This window comes from Panthera onca, chromosome E2 (assembly GCF_046562875.1).
Source record: "Panthera onca isolate mPanOnc1 chromosome E2, mPanOnc1 haplotype 2, whole genome shotgun sequence".
In the NCBI taxonomy this organism is placed as follows: Eukaryota; Metazoa; Chordata; class Mammalia; order Carnivora; family Felidae; genus Panthera; species Panthera onca.
Window position 1 is genome coordinate 12982063 of NC_138353.1, and position 14363 is coordinate 12996425.

Sequence of the window (14363 nt, forward strand, 5' to 3'; positions counted from 1 at the left end):
GAGAGGGAGACGGACCAGGAAGGACCGCGGTTAAACGAGAAAGACAACACGCCAGCAAAAGAAAGGAGATGGGACACAGATGCAGGGGGAGGGCAGTGCAGACAGGGAGAGGGAGGTCCAGAGGGGAGCGATGGAGGAGAGGAGGAGGAAGAGGCCCAGAGACAGCAGGAGGTGGGTGGGGTTGGTAGCGGGGGAGAGGGCAGAGGGGCCACAGGGTGGACACAGTTAGTGTCCCAGCCTGAGAACGACGGCCCTGCCCCCTCGGCCCTCCCCGCTCCCCGCTCACCATGCGCAGGTAGTTCATGAGGCTGGTCCCATGGGGCCAAATGTTGGCCGACGTACAGGCCAGCGGCTTCACACCGATCTCTTGGCTGCGGTTCAGCTCCCGGACGGCACTCACCACCACGTGCACGGCGTCAAACATCAGGGCCGCCGACAGCTGGGGTGGGGGGCAGAGGTAGAGCGAGGATGAGGAAGGGGCCGCTCAGGCAGGGGGGCCCCAACGCCCCCGTGGTTCTACCCACAAGCCCTCAGACAACTCCCGTCTCTCCAGGAGCATGAAACGGCGCAGGTCGGCAGTGAGGACCGGTCTCTGAGTGTCTTTCTCAGGGAGTCAGGTGGCAGCGGGAAAAACGTGCATGCTGCCCGTAGCTTTGTGGGAATAGCTCCTCCTGAATCATGCAGCCCCGCGTCTGTTTGGGGACGGGCTGGATGGCCAGCCGAGTCACCTCCACAGGGGGATGCTGGTGGGCCTCAGGGTGTGCCCGGGAATCCGCATCAGCGTGGCTGATGTAGGATGCAGGGTGTGGGAAGAGGGCCACAGCCTGATTATGGCTGGGCGCACGTGTGTGGGGGCTGGAGACGAAAGTGCCTGTTTGTCTCCACCCAAAGTGCCAGGGTGGGCGTGGCATCTAGGAGGCAGGCGAGCATAAGGGCTGTGAGCCTGCGCCTGGGAAGCAGGCGGGTCTGAGCTGGAGACCCGGCTCTCCTATTTCCTAGGGGAGGCCCAAGTCCCCACCCTGCTCGGAACCTCAGTGTCCTCCCCTATAAGATGGGGATGATTGTCATCTCTGCCTCCACAGGCTAACGTGGGCACCAAAGAAGGTAATACATGTCAGAGTTCAAAACTGCCCGGCACACAGTAAACGCTTGATACAAATTGGGCACCGAGCTGTGACTGAGGACATGGGGCATCTCTGTGTGTGTGTGTGTGTGTGTGTGTGTGTGTGTGTGTGTGTTTGCGGGAGTGTCTTCGCTGGGTTGGTGTGAAGGTCTGAATATCTGTGTTGTGTAGACAGCTGCAGGGGCACACACAAATGTACCTCTACCCACGTTATGTCTGCACCGCCTGACTGCATGGCTCAGGGTCCATGTGCGTTTCTATGCGGTAGGAGTGCCTTGGTATCTTGGCACAGGACTAAACGTCTGTGAACAAATACACCTAAGCGTGTACCTTCTGTATGTTTGTCTTTATTCGAAATATATTATTGGACACCTACCCTGGGCTAGGCTGATTTAGGTGCTGGTGATACAAAGGTGAAGAAAACAGAAAGAAAACCCTACACTCATGGAACTTACGGTCTAGATATCCATATCTGTACCTAAGCAAAACATAGAGCATTAGATATGCAAGGACAGGTACTGTGCAGAAAAATACAGTATGGAAGGGAGCTGATTAGCAGGGAGTTTGTCGTTTTTATGGTGGGGACCAAGGAAGGTCTTATAACCGAGGGAATGTTTGAGCAATGACTTGGCAATGAGGGAGTGAGTCGCTAGTTCTCTGGGGAAGCACATATGAAGCAGTGGGAGGAGCAAGTGCAAAGGCCCTGGGGTGGGCATGTGCTAGGGCCATAAAGGCACCGGGAGGAGGCCAGTGTGGCTGGGGCAGCCTGGGAGGTACAGAGGAGGAAACAGATCAGACTTATCTTGGGGCCACAATGTGAGGCCTCACAGTATGTACTTGGAAAGTGAGTGGGGGCGCTGGAGGGTTCTGGCACCATCTCACCAAAGTACAGAAGAAGTGCTCACCGCAGGACCTGGATAGGTGCTGGCTTCACAGTTCTCCCTCCAGGACATGTTGAGGCTGCGCACAAACTCGGGGTAGAAGGGATGTGAGGTGTTAAACATGGAGAAGCCCAGGATGTTGGAGGTGTCCTCCACGATCCCGTCCAGGTGCAGGATGGGGAAGTCCTGGGGCCAAGAAGAAGGGGTGAGGCCAGGGGCCAGGCCCCACATGGGGCAGACACCCTGGGAGGGGGGCGGGGGCCGGAGGGGCCGCGTGGGGTACGCACCATGGTGGTGAGGATGTATTTGTAAAACGCTGAGGTCATTCCCAGCTCTGAAGCCTGGAGGACATGGGGCGGCACAGAGGCGACAGGAGGGGCGGAGGCCCACAGGCAGAAGCGAGGAGACGCCAAGAGAGGAAGAGAGATTTAGAGACAGGCCTAGTGAAGACACCCATGGGAAACACAGTAACAGACACCCAGAGACGGAGACAGGGAGAAGGAGCCGCGCGGGGGCAGAGGGAGACCCTGCTCCCTGATGCTGCACCAGTGGACAGGCGACCTGGGTGGAAGGAAGGCCTTATTGGAGGAGAGAACGGCACCCCCAGATGCCCGCATCCCCCTGGAGGGCACTTACAAGACTGCCTTCTGGAGACAGACAGGCAAAGGGACGCCTTAGAAACAGGACAGGCCGGGAGGGTAACCTCAACTTTAAGCTTCTCCCCGCGCTGCCCCAGAGCCAAGTTGGGGCTGCTACTGTGTGGGGCCCAGCCTGGTCACAGGCCAGATAAAACCCCCCCTGCAATCTTTACAAGCACTTCGCAGCGAAAGGCAACTGACTGGAATCTCAAAATGCCTGTTTGGAGCCCCTTTCTTCACAGTCCTTGAGGCAAAGAAAACTAGAAGGCCTCTCCTGCCACGGTGTCCGAGCCTGTCCCCGCTACGGTCATTAGAACATTACATGGCACCAGCCAGCATCGGCCGAGTGGCAGGAGCTGTTATCGTGAGGCTCACAGCCCATTCCACGAGAGGAGAGTGACCACGGGTCCCTCGGCTCGGCTCGCGGGACCCCAGCCCAGGCCTGCCCGCCTTCCGAACACGAAACCTTTTCTCTAAAACTTCTTGCCTCAAGGGCCCTATGGATTCTGTCCACGCTTCTTCCTGTACACTACAATCAGTAGTGACATATGGTTTTAATTTAAAAAAAAAGAAAAAAGAAAACTGGAGAAAAATAAATAATACAGATTAGATTACGAGGACGAATTAAGAGCAGGGAAGCAATGAATGATTAATGAATGTGGGTCACTGCTGGAGGGTGTGTGGCAGGCCCCGGTGCTACCCCCTCCCGGGCGCCCTTGAGCCAGCCTGTTTAACTCCAGCTTCTTAATCCACAAAATGGTCATCACGCCTGCCCCACAGCCTGGGTGGGAGCCAAATTAAAGAGTCCGTGCAAAGTGCCTCCACGCGGCAGGACGGGCACTCAGTGCAGATGACAGGGAGCTCCCCGCACCAGCATCTACTCTGGGCCAGGACCTGTCTGTCCCAAGTGCTTCCCCACCATTCACTCACTACCCCTCACGGCAACCCACCGAGGCAGCAACTGAGCACAGAGAGGGGAGGCGACTGTCCAAGGCCCGACCACCGGTGCGATCGCGAACTGGCCAAGCTGAGACAAACCTCACGATTATCATCCGCTCGTAGGAAGCGGGTCTCTACCGTGTGACCCCTGAGGCCCGTGGACATTGGGCGACTTGCTCTGTCACCCAATGCTTCTGCCCCAACCCTGCAGAGAGACAGAGACTGGGGGACTCACTTTACGGAGGATGAGGTGGGAGATGGACGCGTTGGCATCAACGATGATGGTGGACACCTTGTCATCGCGGATCTCCTTGAGCAGCGGCGTGGGGTCCCGGCTGTCATCCAGCATCCTCACTGACAGCGTCTCCTTGGAGATGAGGAAGCCACGCACTAGCTCCTCCAACCGCAAGAGGCCTGGGGGAGCAGGAGGGCCCGGGTTAGGGTCCCTGTAAGTGTCCCAGGGTGACTTCCTCCTCCTCCAGTGTAGGGGAGCCCAGGAGGGGACGAGGGCTGTACTGCCCAGAGCGTGGTCGGCTCTCTTGGGATACTGGGCCCGTGGACCCTGTGCTCGACCTCCACACACCTGTCCCCTGCCACCTTTCCGCCGCTGGGACCTGTGACGGGGATCTCAAACTTCACTCACGCGAGCCACATTTCCACTCCTCTCACCCAAGCCACCACCTGCCTGCCAGCCACTCAGGCCCAAACCCGGACAGCACCCCGGCCTCCTCCCTCCCTCTCCCTCTCTCCTCCTGTCCCTCTCTTTCTCTCTTCCAGCTGCGCCCAACCCACCCAGGCTCTGTCTGCAGAGTGCAGCAGACCCCACGTGCCGCACCACCGCCACCACCCTGGCCTAAGCCACTGCCTTCCCTCACCTGTTATGACAGCCGCACTTGCCCCCACGTCCGTCCCCGTCACAGCAGCCACAAGCGCGTAGAGCAGATGTGTGCCTCCTCTGCCCCAAACCCTCTAACAGCTCTGGCCCATTGAGAGTGGAGGCCCGCATCCTCACAGCCCCCGGGCCCCACTCCACCCACCCACCCCTCCCTCGCCATCCCCTTGACCTGTCTCGCACACGCCACGGCCACGCTCCTGCCCTGTGGCCTTTACACTAGCTGTTCCCTTCTCTCCCTGGACCCCCATGCGGCTCCCTCCCTCTCCACCTTCAGATCTCTTACCCAAACATCACCTCCTCGAGGAGGTGATCACCATCCCATCTCGAATGGGAGGACTTACTACTTCCTAGCTTCTCCCACGAGACAGCAGGCCTGACAAGGACAGGGGTTCTGGCCTGGCTCGCACAGGCACCGCTCTAGCCCCAGGACCCAGAACAAGGTCTGGGCCGTGGCAGGTGTTCAGTAAATACCTTTTGAAAGACGAGTTTCTCCTGGAAGTTACTGAGCACGGCCCTCTCTCTTTTTCCAGCTGTGCACCCCACCCACAAACCCACCGGCCTTCCGGACATCCCCACTGGATGGTCTCCGAGACGCCTCGACCCCAAGTGCACCTCCACCTGACCGTTCCGTCCTCCTCCTCCTCCTCAGGCGGAACCCAGTCACCACAGCGACGGCGCCCTCTCCCTTCCCTCGTGGCTCCTCAAACCCATCCTGGCCTCTCCGGCCTGCCACCACCACCAGAGACCTAACCAGTGCCCCTTCTCCCTGCCCGTCTCTGGCCTCCCGGCCACAGCTCGTGGCATTCTCCAGTCAGTTCTCTCTGCTGCAGCCAGCGCTCTTCCTGCGACACACACCCGGCCTGTCCCCTGCCCCGCCCTGCGTGGGAACCTTGCACCACCGCCATCATCTTCGGGCAGAGGTGCAGGGCCCTGCGTGGTCATGCTTCCTGCACGCGCTGCTCCCCTGTTCCCACACTGGGCACCGGGCTCCCTGGAAGCATCCTTGAGCCTCTCAAAGCGGCCACGTTCCCTGGGCCCTCGGCCCCTGCCCTGCCACCCCCTCCCCTCTTCCTGACCCCAACTCCTCCCCAACCTTTAGGTCCAGCTTAGGGGCCCCTTTCTCGGGGACACGGGATCTGAACTTTCAGACCCGGGTAGGATTCCCTTCTACGTGCTCCGACGGCACCCCGCCTGCCCGCTGACAGAGTATGGATCACTCTGCGTCACAACCGCTCGGCGATAGCATCCCCCACGGACCCTGGAGTCCAATCCGGGACCACACCTAGTGCGGAACCGCCAGGGCCTCGCAGGGGCCTGGCACATAGGTGCTAGTTACTATCTGCTGACTAAATGGTCTCTCGGGGGAGGTGGGGGGGTCTGGGTTCCTGACGGGGAAGGATGGTGGGGACCAGGGGAGCCTGTGCCGTGCGGGAGACCAGATCTCTCGGGCAGGGGAGTTTGGGGGAATAAAAACAAAACACCCAGTTCTCCCTCACACTCGGCCTTGGCGCAGATGAGGCTGGCTGAGGGGTAGTTGAAGGACTTGAGGATTCGGGAGACGGCCAGGCTGACGTCCTCGTTACTGGGGTACAGGCTGACGGACGCGAAGCGCAGGTACTGCAGGCGGGGTGTCTCCTCGGGACCCACCTTGATGTGGGGGATCTGGACAAAGAAGGAGGCTTTGCTTCTATCCTGCGGCCTCCTCCCCAGCCTCGCCTCCCAGGGACCCACCCCTGCCCTGTCCCACACTCTGCTCACCTCCTTCTCTCCACAGATATGGCTCACGGTGGAGGCAGACGCAGGGCTGGACGAGGGCCCCAGGACGGACACGACCCCCTTGGGCAGGATCTGACACACTGCGAGGGGTGGGAAGAGACCGCAGTCAGGGACCTTCCTCTCTGCCCCCACCTGGCCCGGGAGCACATCCGATCCTTGGAGCTGCCGATCCCCCTTGGCCGCCCCGGACCCAGAGGCCCAATCCCCGGTCCCACCCGCAGCAGTGGACAAGACAGAGACAAATGGGGAGAAATGGCAAGAGGGATGGGTTAGACCGTGAGAGAAACAAAAGAACAAAGAGGAAAAACCAGGGACCTCCTGGCTGCAAAGCTAACGCCCGGCTCCTCAGCCTCTGTCTCACTCCTCCTTTCCAACAACGCCTCACAGCCCCTCCACCCCACAACCACAGCGAGGGCCCCTCTCCACCCCACATCCCAAACACCGCTCTCCTGTGGCTTTCGTTTGCTCCTCTTTCTTCTGTGTTGTTTTCTTTTTTTTCTTTTTTCCCCTTGAACTTGCGCACATCTCAAAGACGGGGAGGCAGAAGCTGTTTTTTCTGCCTGCCCGGTGCCCATTCTCATGGCAAAACCCTAACTTCTCCTCAGGGAACCATGTGTTTCCCAGGACTGGCTGGCACCCAAGCCAGGATCACAGAACCACACTGTCCTGGCCACAGTGATTGGTTCAGAGATGTGGACGGGCTCAAAGCAGGCCATCAAGAGCCTTCCCCAGGTTTCTGCTACAATTATTACGTGGTTTGCTAAACAGGTAAGATGTAAGCTTTGAGCTACTGGGGCCGTCTTGGCACCAGTTAGGGAGGGTATTCCTGAAAATGAACCCAACTTAGAGGAAAACAGGACCCACGGATGAAGACAGAGAGCTTCCTGGGACATGATATGAGTGCCTGGATCTAACCATGCCTGAAACAGTCCCGGGACATCATTTGAGTACCTGGATTTAGCCATGCCTGAAATTAGTCCTTGGACCTTTTCGTATTATAAGCTGATAAATTCTCTTTTTCCCTTAAGGCAGACTGAGTGGGTTTCTGCCACATCCAACTAAAAGCATCCTAACTAAATGCCTTACCTTCGTCTAAACTTGATTCTTCTGTGCCTTCCACATTGCTGAAGGCCCCGTTTGTGCAGACCAAATATCTAGAAACAATCCTTGCCTTTAATTCTTCTCTCAATAGGCAAATTAGTCACCAAGTCCTGTCTCTTTTGTCCTCAAATTTTCTCATATCTTTCCCCTTCTCTCCCCTGCCCTACTTTTTAGGGCTCTCAACTCAGGCATGCCAACTCAGGCATGATCACCCAAATCTAGCCTCCAGATTCACCTTCCAGAAGCCCGCTCCCTGACCTAAACCCATTGGTGGCTCCCTTCTGCCTACAGGTGAAGGTGACATCTTTTAGCCTGCCACTGTCGCCTCTTTGAACTGGCCCGCCATTCTGCCCAGCCTCACCTCCCACTGCTGTCACACTTCAGCCCCAAAGTCTCTCATGATCTCACCAAGCATGTCCTGAGTCCAGGTAGCCAGGACAGGTTCAACCCCACACCCTGTTCTTTGGCTCCATATATCCCCCTCCTCTGCTCCAGCTCCAGACTCTAGCATATGCCTGGAACCCCATTTACCTCCTCACCTTCCATCCCAGCTTCTCCCAGTTTGTGTTCTGTGCTGCGCCAGTCAGGAAAGTACAAGAAACACTGTACCCCATTCTCCCTCTCGCTAATATGAAACACACGTGAATATAACAAACGCTCTGATAAGGCCTGTAAGAACGAAAACCAATCTAAAACACATTGAAGACAGCATCTCCTGAGGTATACGACCCCAACACATTTGTTCAAGAGATACCCATTAACATTTGCTCGGTCTGTCAGTATCCAACAAATACTTATGCACCCCTACTATGTGGCTGCTGTTCTTCAGGGCATACTTTGAGCAATGCCACTTTTTCTATATCCTGCTTGCCTTTCAGACCTCAGAACTTTGGTTTAGCCTTCTCCAGAATGCCTTCACTGTTCCTGCCCCTGAGGCCCCCTGGCCTCACTGTCCAGGCCCCTCATTACTCAGCTCTGGGCACTGTGTCCCCAGCCAGCCATGAGTTTATCTTTCAAACGAGGCTCTCAGCTCTTACAAGGCAGGACCGGGGCTGGCACCCTCCCTACCTCCCCATGCTCGGCAGCACCATCTCTGGAAAGGAAAAAGCAGAGCAGACATGAAGGAAGGGGCAGGTGGAGCTAGAAAGAGACAAAGCAAGCGAGCTGAGGAGGCCAGGAGCTGAGGGACAGACTGAGGGCTACCAGCCTGCCCTGCCTCACCCCACGCCCCCTGTGGCCCTGCTCACTGGTGTCCGTGGTCTCGTACTGGCTGTCCCGCTGAAGCTCAAAGATGTCTACTTCCACCCGGGCCTTGGCTGGGACTTCGATGATCCCGTTGATCTGCTCCCGGGCCAGAGCCAGGGCCAGACGTTCGCCGCGGCCACACACTGTCTGGTCGTCCAGGATTGCAGCTGAGGGGACACGGGGGTTGGGGACCAGACTCCTGGGTCCTGAGAAAGGAGAGGCTGGGGTCCTGGACTCCTGGGCTCTAAGGTAGGGGTGGGGATGCTGACATGGGTCTAGACTCCTGAATCTAAGGTTGGACACAGCTGGAGGTCTGGACTGCTGGGTCCGGGCGGGGGGAGAAGGCGCTGGGGGCTGCTGTTGCCTGTTGCTGAGGAAAGCTGAGACCTGAAGCCCAGATTCCCGGGTCCTGAGGGATGGGCAGGCTTGGGAGGGTCTCTGCAGAGGCGGGGCAGGGGCTGTAGGGCCTCACCCATGCGCAGTGATGAGAGCACCTGGCAGCTGGGGCTGGCGAAGGCAACAATCAGCAGCAGCAGCAGCTCAGCCGGCATCTTCCTCCCCTCCTCATGGGGACGCAGCTGCCGCGGCCCCCACTCGCCACCTGCAGGGAGCCCCCAACCCATGGGGAGATTGCTGAGGTGGGGGCCTCAGAGCCCTTTGGAGGACTGCTAGATGAGGTGGTGACCGGAGACCCCGGGACATTGTGAGCGAGCGCTGAAAGGCCCTGCCCTTGTCAGAAGCTGACAACACCAAAGGCATTGATACGAAGGAGGCTCAGGCTCTGAGGAGCACTACCGGGGAGGAGCTCACGGCACTGAGTGGGACAGGCATGGCTAGAGGACATTCACAGCTACCAAAACGGGAGGGATCTCAAGTAAGAGCAAATTCCAGGGACCATCCCCACCCCAGTAGGAAACCAGGAAGTGCCACCCCCCACCCAGTCCCGCCCCTGTCTCTGGGCAGGCAGCGGTTACTAGGCAACAGAAACTGGCTGGAGAGGATGCGGTGGTTGCTAGGCAACCCCATCCCAGGCCTCACTTGCCACTTTCCTGACGTCCCTGGTTCCCACAATCCCGTGGGGAGAGTGGCCTGGACATCCGGGGTCTGGAGGGGAGAGTATCCGGGAGTTAAGGAAACTTGAGGAGAGAGGGAATGATGGAGAGAGACAGAGACACACGTGGAGACACACAGATGGAGACAGATGGATGGACCCGAGGCAGCTAAGGAGCCAAAAAAAAAAAAAAAAAAAAAAAAAAAAAAGAAAAAAAAAAAGAAAAGAAAAAAAGTAAAGAAAGAGAAGACAGAAACAGGGAGACAGAAATAGGAAGAGAGGCTTAGAGAAAGAAAATACAAAGACACCCAGGAAAGGAGAAAGAGAAAAAACAGACAAAAATACAAGGGAACAAGAAGATAAGAAGACAGGGGGGACAGAGATGAAGAGGACAAAGGAGTTTCTGGGTAGGGAAGGACAGGACTAGGAGCAAGGAGGAAGGATGAGGCAGGAAGGCAGGGAGCCATGGAGACGGAGGAAGGTCAGGATGCGGAGAGGAGCATAGGGCAGGCAGCAGAGAGGGAAATCAAGGCATAAGAGAGACACAGAATAGAACAGGAAATACAGAGAATGGAGAGAGGACACAAGCCCACTTGAGATGCCACCAGAGAGAGCTGGAAGGGAAGAGTAAGGCAGGGAGTCTGCTGTCTGCCAAAGCAGGTGCCAGACTACAGCCCCCCACCCTGCTCAGGGGAGCTGAGGATTAGGGGGAGACAATGCATCTTTGCTTCCCAGAATGGCTCCCACCCCAGTGAGTTAGAGTTCTCCAGGTACCCCAGCCTTCTATGGGGCAACCCCCAGGCAGGGATGAGTTTGGCTGGATGCACGGCTTCTCCTGGCCGAGAGCCGTGCCCCAAGAGAAGGGGCATTGGGCTTCCAGGAGAGAGCATTACTGTGAGGCCCAGAGTGCTGTGAGGTGAGCCTAGGGGTCTCGTTGCACCCCACCTGATCCCCATGGATGGAGGGCTTAAGGTAGTGAGACAGCAGAATGAAACCTGCCAGGGGAGGGTAGAGGCACAGTGCAAGATTTTGGACCATCCTTGTGGCCAGGAAAACCTAGGCCATGGCAGCAGGAGACCCAACAGTCTCTGCTCTGCCCCTGACTCCCACATGACCTTGAGCAGCTCCCTCTCCCAGGGCCTCTGGGAAACGCAGGCTGAGGGGTGGGAGGGCATCATGGACAGGCTGGGGGCTGCAGATGGTAATCCGGATCTACAGTGAAGACTTCAAGGGTGGTGGAGCAAGGGAAGTTGGGGGACCAGGAAGAACTCTCAGGGGGAGGATTGTGGAGGGCGGAGCTTGGAGAGAGGCAAGAGTCGAAGGGGGGTCATCCCGAGACATCAGGGGCTTCTGGGGACAAACCAGGGAACAGAGACTAGAGGACAGGGAAGACGGAGGGAGAGACAGGGACCAGAGGGCAGGGTCCCACAGGTGGCAGACATGGGTGGGAGCAGAAACACAGAGTGCAGGGCCAGGGTCTGGGACAGCACATGGACAAAGACATACAGGAAGGCCCAGATAGAAAGACAGACGGACCAAAAAGAGGTCCCTGGGGCTAAATGAGAGAGAAGGACCCACACAGGTCGCCTAGAAGTGAGACACCAAAGGAAACGGAGACAAGACAGAGAGCGCGAGGTAGCAGAGGCAGGGAATCAGGCAGGCCTGAGCCCCAGAGGCCCAGACACTTAGGCAAAGCCAAATAAAGGTGGAAGCATAGCAGCCAACCAGGCAGAAGGAGCCGAGTGAGGGGCCCTGCCAGGAGAGGCAGACAGACAGGAAGGCAAGACATCACCAAGGTGAGAAGGCAAATCGGTGAGACAAGTGGGGTGAGGGAGAGGGCAAAAACACAAGAACACAACAGGTGCAAAGACTGCAGGAAGGGGAAAAATCCGCAAAACTCTGCAAAGGAAGAGAGCTAGTTGGAAAGAGAGCCGGAGAAAATGTATGCAGGAGCCACACAGCAGATCTCGAGAAGAGGGAGGGGCGAGTGGGGCAGACACACACTAGAAGGGGCAGTGAGGGCCAGGGAGGGAAATGGAAGCAGGGAGGAAGAGCGAGGGGCACAGGCAGGGACAGGGTGAGTGCCCACATAAGGGGGCCAGTCCACACAGAGATGCACCCACCAGGGTGTCTTGAGGAGGTGGTCAATCCCTGAGCCCACAAGCCCCGAGGCATGGGGAGGGATGAGGACAAAAAGGCCAGGCCAGGACGTAGAAGTGAGCAGAGGATGGGGGGTGAGTGAGACCACCAAGGAAAAGACAAAGTAGACCACGCAGTGGCTGCGGCTGAGGAGAAAGGAGCCGGACCCAGAGTGGATCTGGGGGAGGAAAGCAGAAAAGTGAACAGGAAGACAGGCTCCAAGTGCAGGGGCAGAGGAGGACAGGGGAGCAGGGGCACAGGCAGAGCAAAGAGTGGATGGAGAGAAGTGGATAGAGGGCCAAACCTGTGGGTGCTTCCAAAAGAGCCAGACGAGATGCAGGGGAGTTTTGAAAAAGGGAGAGAGGGAGAGAGAGAGAGAGAGAGAGAGAGAGAGAGAGAGAGAGAGAGAATATCAACAGAGACACAACAAGAAAGAGTTAGGCTAACAGCAAAGGAGAGAGAAGTTGGACAGAGTCAGAGAGAGGCCTGAGAGACACACGAAATGGAGATTGAAAAAAAAGGAAAGACATTTCCAGGAGACGGACAGCGGATGGGACAGGGATGGCAGGCAGAAAGGATGAGGAAAGAAGAGAGGCGGAAACAGAGGGAGAACAGAGCCGGTCACCGGTCGCCGTGGGACCACGGCTGGAGAAAGCAGGGGCGGAGACTGGCCAGGAGTCCCACAGAAGGAGTGAGCCCGCAAGTAAGAGCCAGGCAGCCCCTCAGGACCCCAGGGGCTGGGGACAAGGCTGAGCTGTTGCACCCAGAAGAAGGGTGAAGAGAGGCTGAGGTGAACAGAGGTTGGGAGACGGGGGAGGCACAGGGCAGGCCCCTGTTCGTGGAGGGGGGCAGGGGGAAGTGGGGGCCCCACCAGACGGTGGTGAGCCCAGCCTTCCAGGACCCAGGCTGGCCCAAGCCCAACCCCCGCCCTGCAGACACTCACGGATCCTGGTGGGACGGAGGGCTGGGCTCCCTCGAGGCCCGAGAAAGACAACGGGGAGATGCTCTGGCGCTGGGTGGTGGTGTGGCCGGGGGCGGGGGGGAGAGGGCAGTCCACGGGGCCCCCTCCCCCGCCTCCGGCAGTGGCCCCCAACTAATCCAAAACAGGGGCTCCCCGGAGCGGGGAGGAAGGACAGGTGGAAGAGGAGAGGGCGGGCCAGGGAAGGGAGGAAGGGGAAAGGAGAAAATGGAGGAGAGAAGGGGAGAGAGGAGAGGGAGAAGGAGCAAATGGAGGGGAAGGAGGGAGGAAAGGAGGAGAGGAAGGTGAAAACGGAAGGGAGGGGGGCACAGGCAAAGCCGGGGGAGGGGGAAGCCGGCCCAGGAAAGGGCCCCCGCCCCCTCCCCTAGCCGGGCCGGCCTGGGGGGGCCACGGGGGGCGAGGACTGGCTGGAGACAAGGAAGCCGGCCATCAGGAGGAGTGGGGGAGGGGAGGGCTTGATTGGGGGGAGGGGGCCACCCCTTCCCCCCTCCCCCCTGGAGCCTTGGCCCTGCCCTGGATGAGGCAAGGGCCTGGAGTCCTCAAGCCCTCAGCCCCCACGGGAAAAGCATGCTAGGGGCGGAGAGAAGCCGAGGGGTGGAGGGGCTGGGGAGGACGGGGTGTTGGGAGACCCGGAGAGCCGAGAAGGGGGCAGGCGGCGAGGTGGAGAGATGGGGAGGAGGGAGAGGAGGAGGGAGGGAAGGATGGAGAGGAGCAGGTGGAAGAGGAAGGCAGAGGAGGGTGGGGTGTCCCGGGGGCGCCCGGTGCAGGGCCTCAGTGGGAGGGCCTGGCCACGGACTCCTGGTCCCCTGCGAGGCGCAGCCGCCGGCTCTGGGTCCCCAGCTGGGCCTGCCTCCCTGCTGCCGGCCACCGCCGCCACCGCCACTGCTGCCACCGCCACTGCCGCCAACACTACCACCACCACCACCACCTCCGCCGCCGCCGCCACCTCTCCTTCTCCCCTCCGAGGCCGCCGCCTGCCTGCCTGCCTGCCCGCCCGCCCGCCGCCCGCGCTGGGTCCTGGAGCGCGGGGCGGGGGGGAGAGAGATGAGGGAGGGAGGGAGGGAGGGAGGGAGGCAGGGAGGAGGGCGGGCAGGAGGAAGGGAGGGCAGCAGGCGGAGAAAGAGGAGGGAAGGGAGTGGAGGGGGGAGGGGGAGATCGTATTGGTCGGGGCTGGGGGGCCTGCGAGGAGAATGCTGATGAGGGGAAGGCGCTGCATTGGATGGAGGGCCCACCCCTGGGCCACCCCCTCCACCACCATGCCACCGCCCTGCCCAGGAGCCCACGGAGATGAGAGGCAGGGAGACCTGAGGAGAAGGCCATGGAGCTGGGGGGAGAGGGCTACAGAGATGAAGGAAAATGCAGAGGAAAAGCAAGACAGCCATCAAAACTCACAGAGGTGGGCCAAGGTCCACAAACCCCACAAGGACAAGAACAGGGGAAAAGCCCAGATAAAAAAGAGAAAAGCCTATGGAGGCATGGGAGCAGACCAGAGACAGCGACGGACCTCAGAGATGAGGGCAGCTGGTGGACAGAGAGAGAGTCCCCCAGGAAGATGGACAGAGGCCCATGAGAACAGAAAGCACTCCCTGGACATAG

The 14363-nt window shown here is 59.0% G+C and overlaps 1 protein-coding gene across 6 annotated transcripts in view; it reads right to left on the reverse strand.

The window, feature by feature from the left end:
- The window catches only part of GRIK5 (glutamate ionotropic receptor kainate type subunit 5), a 58180-nt gene that overhangs the window by 41136 nt on the left and 2681 nt on the right, over positions 1–14363 (reverse strand). For 4 of the 6 annotated variants that reach the window (XR_013552339.1, XM_060651268.3, XM_060651264.3 and 1 more), the window contains exons 2-9: positions 9071–9199; positions 8601–8765; positions 6235–6332; positions 5973–6138; positions 3817–3995; positions 2292–2345; positions 2029–2190; positions 287–439 (exon numbers count right to left, since the gene is read on the reverse strand). Coding sequence is in view for 5 of the 6 variants with exons in the window: in XM_060651264.3 (XP_060507247.1) it covers positions 287–439; positions 2029–2190; positions 2292–2345; positions 3817–3995; positions 5973–6138; positions 6235–6332; positions 8601–8765; positions 9071–9199 (1106 nt within the window). In the remaining variant the exon portion in view is untranslated. Of the gene's footprint in view, positions 1–286; positions 440–2028; positions 2191–2291; positions 2346–3816; positions 3996–5972; positions 6139–6234; positions 6333–8600; positions 8766–9070; positions 9200–12731; positions 13789–14363 lie in introns of those variants that run through there. The other 2 variants (XM_060651267.3, XM_060651266.3) reach the window with 2 other exon arrangements.